Below are 6,379 nucleotides of genomic sequence, written 5' to 3' on the forward strand. Positions count from 1 at the left end.
GGGGGAGGGCATGGGGACGCCCCTCTCCTCTGCGGGGGTCCCCTCTCATGGTACCGAGTGTGGGGGGGATGGGGTCACTCCCTCTGCCTGGGGGGTCTTTCTCATGGCACCTGGTGTGAGGGGACGGGACCCCTCTGCTCTGGGGGGGTCGTCTCTCATGGCGCCGAGTGTGAGGGGACGCGACCCCTCTGCTCTGAGGAGTGTCTCTCATGGCACCGAGTGTGAGGGGATGGCACCCTTCTGCTTTGGGGGGTCCCTCTCATGGCACCTGGTGTGAGGGGACGGGACCCCTCGGCTCTGGGGGTCCCTCTCATGGCACCTGAAGTGAACAGATGGGGGACACCCCCTCCTTCTGTTTTGGGGGGATCCCTCATGGCACTGAGCATGGAAGGATGGGGTGCCCTCTGTGTGAGGGGATAGCACCCCATCTGCTTTGGGGGGGACCCCAGGGTGAGGGAGCCCCCCCATAACACTATAACTGAGGGATGAGACCCATTAGTTTGCTTTGGGAGATCCCCCACCCTCCCCATGGCAGTGAGCTTTGGGTTTGGTCCCCGCACCTTTGCTCAAAGGAGTGTTCGGCTAGAGGAGGGGTCCCGGGGGGGCTGGGGTGGCCCTCAGCTGGGTTCCCCGTCTCTGCAGTGGTGGTCCTGAGAACTGGGTTTATGCAAAGCTTTAGGTCTAGTGGGGTGGGAGTTTCTTCGCCCTATAGTGGGTGCCTGTGCCCCTCGTGAAGTGGTGTGAGCTCCCCGGTGTTTTTCACTATACTGAGACTTCACCTCTGAGTGAGGGATCCCACGTATAGTGTTGATCATTTGCAGCAAGAACCTGCCAGGGCGGAGGGATAGCCTCTCTTCTCCTTGGGCCTGAACAGAGGGTCTGAACAGGTTGCCCTTGGTGATTCCCTGCCCCAAGTTCCCCCAAAAGAGGGCTGGCTGCTCATATGAGGTGCTGCGTAGGAGGATACTGTGCTTACTTTGTTGTAATGGGAGCTGCTGTGACAGTAACCTCTTCTCCAACAGATGGACGCCAAGAGCGTGTCATGTTTGACAAGATCACGTCGCGCATCCAGAAGCTCTGCTATGGCCTCAACGCTGACTTTGTGGATCCCGTGAGTCTGTCCCTTTTCCTGCTGTCCTGTTCTCTGCTCTGCTAAAAGCCAGCAGTGCTAAGCAGGTGTTACCCAGTTATTCTCCTTGGCAAAAGAAAAGGCAAGCATGGCAGGAACTCTTTGGCAAATACATTCATAATGTGTTTCTTCTAATTGTTTGTGTTCTGAATTGTTTTTTTTTTTCCTTCACAGATACAGAGTCTGAGACTGCGGTAGGGGAAAATCAGTTTACCTATTGTAAATTGGTTTTACCTTAAATGTTGTCGAAGCAATTGAGCTTCCTGTGTTTAAAAGAAAAAGAGTTGTTTGTTGTTCCAACTCACATATTTTTGTTTTGGTAGATTGCTCTCAATTTCAGTCTGCAAAACTTGAGGAATACTATATGGAAAGTAGCTCTTGATACTCTCTTAATAAAACAAGGTGATCTTTCTGTCTGTCAGAACCACCTTGTCATTATAATATCCCTGTTTTGTTTTTTCGAGCTGCGTATAACTTTGAGTGCATGTTGATCCCACCCGTGTAAGCTTCTCCTTCCAAAGCCTGTGCAGAGGATGACTCCCTCGTGGATCCATTTATCTTTGTGAGATTTATATGCAGATGTGCAGACCCAGTTTGTTCATTTGGAGTTGCCAACTTAGGCTCTTCCCATCTCCAAGATCTAATGGTCTCCTTTTTTGTCTTAAATTATGTGTGTAAAATATTTGACGTTCATTCTGCACCAAAAAGTGGTGCCCTTCAGCCGTAGATAGAGAGCAGGAGGATGCGCATTACTGACTTGGTTACTGAAACACAAAGTACACTGACTTGATCTCAGTAACATAGGGAGTTGGCGATGAGGACAGAAGCAAGGTTCCTAGTCCTCCTGACTCTTAATACCCCTGTCTTAATCATGAAGCTGTTCTTATGTGAAGCACTGCATTTTTATTTGTTCTGCAGTAGTGTGTGACATCTCTCATCCTGAAACTGAGTTTCTCCTTTGGACTTGGATCTTGGATGAGAAGCTGAGAGAGTTGGGGCTGTTCAGCCTGGAGAAGAGGAGGCTCCGGGGAGATCTTATTGCCGCCTTCCAGTCCCTAAAGGGGGCCTACAGGAGAGCTGGGGAGGGACTTTTTACTGTGGCACGGAGTGCCAGGACGAGGGGGAATGGCTTCAAACTGGAAGAGGGCAGGTTTAGATTAAACATGAGGCAGAAGTTTTTCCCTGTGAGGGTGGTGAGGCACTGGCACAGGTTGCCCCGAGAGGTTGTTGAGGCCCCATCCCTGGAGGTGTTGAAGGCCAGGCTGGAGGTGCCTTGGGCAACCTGGGCTGGGGGGAGGGGTCCCTGCCCCTGTCAGGGAGGTTGGAACTCAATGGTCTTTAAGGTCCCTTCCAACCTAAACCATTCTATAATTCTATGATCTTCTTGTGCCAGAGGCTTTAAGAACCAATACTAAAAATCCCTAACCTAATGTGCATACTTTCAGAGAGTAAGGTTTGAAAATAACATGCTGGTTTTGTGAGGCTGTTGGTACTTCAGCTGTATTTGGCAGTTACCACGTTAGATTAGACCTCTCTTCACCAGTGTAGAATATGCTCTTTTTTATAGTGATCACTGCTAAATGCTTGAGAGAAAAGCAGAAAATACTTTAGAGATGGTAGATGCAGAAGTCTGTTCCCACAAAAGGTCCCAACTGGCAGATGAAGATTAGGTTAAGCCATTGTATCCCCTCCAGGGTTGGGGTTGTTTTGCTCGTCATTAAATGATTTTAGGCATAGCAGTTCCATGTCTCATCAGGCATTTATAAAGTCAGGCTTCATTCAGAATTTCAAAACTTCCAAGCAAGTACTGTTTTAATCTGACTTTTTTCGCTATGAACTTTGCTGCTGCTCTGTCCTAGACTTTAGGAAAGTGTCTGCAGAAAAAAGACTATTAATGATTCTGGATTAACAGTTTCTGCTTTCTTCACTCTTTCCTTGCTCTCCCTTCTGCCCCAGGATTACTTTAAAATTTTAGGAGTCAGTACTTCACCAAGAGTGTTTGGTATTTTAAGTTGCTTTTCTATTCAAACAGAGCAAACAGTACTGTTTATAGTGAAGCATATCTTACATCTTGAATGGTTCAAACATCGGGTTTGGGGGTTTTTTTCCCAACAATAGGTAGGTAACCTCTGGAATTTTCCTTTTTCAGGCCCAGATCACCATGAAAGTGATTCAGGGGCTGTACAGTGGTGTCACGACGGTGGAACTGGATACGCTGGCTGCTGAAACGGCTGCAACCCTGACCACCAAACACCCTGACTACGCTATCCTGGCAGCGAGGATTGCAGTGTCCAATTTGCACAAAGAAACTAAGAAAGTGTTCAGTGGTAAGTCTCTTTGGGGGCACTTGGATAGCAATTAGTCAGAAAGGGAGTAGGAGTTTTAGAGGATATAAATATGGAAATCTCTTTCTTAAGCAGAAGTTACTAAGTACCTAGGCTAACTAAAAATGCCTTGGAGATGAAAAACATGAGTTTTAGGCATGTCACGAGGAAAGTGAAATTGCCTGTTTTGTGAGAAGTATCTGTATAAATAGATTGATGAAAAATGTAACTGATTGAAATTAGGTTGCACCCACTTTCTTTCCCATTTATTATGTGTTATAAATTCTATAAAAAAAACCTGGTAAGGGAAGTGCATGTTTAAGGTTAACAGATTAGTAATAATACTGGGCAGATAGAAGAGAAGTTGTATGTTTGTAGATCTGGAGGGGGTTATTTTCGAGGATGAATAGTCCTGCCTGTTAAATCCTTGAAAACAAACGACAGATGATGCATGTATAGGTCTGTGGACGTCCTTCTTTTTAAATACCTTTCTGTTGTAGATGTGATGGATGATCTCTACAACTACGTAAACCCTCACAACGGGAAGCACTCACCAATGGTCTCCAAAGAAACTCTAGATATAGTTTTGGCCAACAAAGATGTATGTAACTTTTTTTTCCACTTCTAAGTTTTAAAAATTGAGTGAACTAGTTTAGATAACTTCCTTCTTATTTTTAAGTAAGCCATAGCTGTTTTAAGACAAAAAGACAATGCAGAAACCAGTGCAGGTGATAACTGCTCTGTTCTGGAGAGTTTAAAAGAGGCGATGTAGGAATTTCTTTCATATAAAGATGTTTCTGTAGTAGAATCTGTTTTCTTGGGTGTCCTCATAAGCATGATCAGCACGACTAATTAGTTTGAGAAAAAGTACCTTTTGATGCAGCAATCTGTTTTGTGTGCAGAGAAGGGAGAGTTGAGGTTTGGGTTCCGATTTCACGTTGTTCCAGCTCTGTGTTCTTAGGGGGAAGTCATGTTCGTATTTTGATTTTATCTTGTGTTTCTTGGTGTCTAGTTAGACTTCAGTAAAACATAGCCAACAATTGTGCATTGTACTTGGAAAAAAATTGTTAAAACTGTGCATTTGTTGTTTCAAGCTAAGTGCTCTTCCCTACTTTGTTCCCTCTGATCTGATATCTGTTTCACTAGACCTTTGAGGCCAGAAATGCCAAACAATGATAGCGTTGTTATACCTTAATGTGAGGCACAAAAAACGTGATTGTAAATGTAAATTTTTCTCTGTATTATTTCCTTTCAGCGCCTGAATTCTGCCATTATCTATGACAGAGACTTCTCCTACAACTATTTTGGTTTTAAGGTAAAAAGCACATTACTCATGATAATGAAGACTGCTGTTTCGATACTGTTCTGGAGCTGAGTCTTTTGGGAAGGATGGGAATACTTGCAGAATCATCTAGATTTGGGCAAGGAGGGCACTGGAGTAGGTGGGACATTAGCGGGTTTGTGAAAACGAAGAGTACCTGCACAAAGCAGTTCTCTAACAGGATGAATCATGTACTTTCTTCTTGGCTTTGTTGCGTACCCTTGGCTGCTATAATATTTTAACTGTTGGGCTTTAACTGTTTTGCAGCAGATAGCACGGAATGTTGTTGAAAGCTTCCCAGCTCATGCCATTCCTCAAGCAAATAATCTGATTCTTAATAAGCCAAAAAAGGGATTTTGGGTTTTCCCCATTGTTTTGTGTAACAGTTGTTCTCAGTGTGTCGTCCCACGCTTTTGTCGTCTTCCATGCTGCTGGAACATCTCCCCCACAACCAGTCCAGTCTACTGTGCCCCCACCATCTGCTCCTCCTGCTCCCCTCGTAACATGTTGTTCTTTGCTGAATTGTTGTAGAGCATGATGCAGGGGGTTCTCCAGAGAGTTAGCTGGAGAGCATTTAGCTTTTCCCTAGCACTGGGTATTTCTGATATTTCTTGTGACTATCTTTAAGAACTGGGGGAGTCTTTGCCTAGAGTTTCCATCAACACACCTGATGTGGAGTCTTCTGGTCTGGGGGAAGTAGTTTGTAATGAGGAAACAACTGGAGTGTGTAAAGAGCAGAGCAGCTGCAGAAACAGCATAGACAAGGATCGAAAGAGGCGACCTTGAAGGGGGTTTTGTGTTTCTATATGTATATAGCTATGGAATTCCGGACATCCCCTCCTGTAATTACTGCTGTAATCCATTAGGCACGAGCTTAAAAGGCATCTGCTCTAGTTGGAGGCTTACCATGTTTGTCATTTTGTGTGTTCAACACCCAGCATTGCAGATTGTGATACAGGTTGTCTGGAAAGCATTATAACAATACTTTTAACAATACTTTAAGGAGGGTTGTGGAGAATAAGCATTCCATTGCCTTAGTTCGCTGTGGGTTGGGAGGTAGAGTTGAACGTTGCGGCTGCATGCTCCACCACCACTCCATAATCCAAAGCATAGAGTCCTCAGTGTTGGAATCTTATGATGGACTTCTGGGTTTTTTTAGTTATTAGTTACCTGATATCCTATGCCATTAACAAGAGGAGGAGTGGAGTGCAGGGTTGGCGCTTCTGTTGAAATCTGGGATAAGGAGCATGAAGGTGTTTGATTTCAGAGTTAATAGTTTGTTGGGATTTTTTTAAACTGAAATCTGCATGTCTGCTAAAATGCATTCTCGCTTTTTAAAGACTCTGGAGCGCTCCTATTTGCTGAAAATCAACTCAAAAGGTAAGAACTCTATCATCTTAAAGTATTATTTAGAAGTCTCAGAGGCAGAGGTTGAGGAGGCAAATAGGCTACCTCATAGCTTTCTGAGCGCTGGCAGCCCAGCGACCCCCGGCATCCCGGGCTGCATCCCCAGCAGCGTGGCCAGCAGGGCGAGGGGGGACTGTGCCCCTCTGCTGCGCTCTGCTCTGGGGAGACCCCCCTGCAGTGCTGCCTCCAGCTCGGGGG

The 6,379-nt window shown here is 45.4% G+C and overlaps 1 protein-coding gene across 1 annotated transcript in view; it reads left to right on the top strand.

The window, feature by feature from the left end:
- Positions 1-1,028: 1,028 nt before the first annotated feature.
- The window catches only part of RRM1 (ribonucleotide reductase M1), a 17,891-nt gene continuing 12,540 nt past the window's right edge, over positions 1,029-6,379 (top strand). The window contains exons 1-5 of the mRNA XM_009890834.1: positions 1,029-1,111; positions 3,279-3,456; positions 3,954-4,054; positions 4,709-4,768; positions 6,115-6,154. Of these exons, the coding sequence (XP_009889136.1) occupies positions 1,043-1,111; positions 3,279-3,456; positions 3,954-4,054; positions 4,709-4,768; positions 6,115-6,154 (448 nt within the window). The 5' untranslated portion in view covers positions 1,029-1,042. The remainder of the gene's footprint in view (positions 1,112-3,278; positions 3,457-3,953; positions 4,055-4,708; positions 4,769-6,114; positions 6,155-6,379) is intronic.

The sequence above is a fragment of the Charadrius vociferus genome, unplaced genomic scaffold (assembly GCF_000708025.1).
Source record: "Charadrius vociferus isolate BGI_N301 unplaced genomic scaffold, ASM70802v2 scaffold138, whole genome shotgun sequence".
NCBI lineage: Eukaryota > Metazoa > Chordata > Aves > Charadriiformes > Charadriidae > Charadrius > Charadrius vociferus.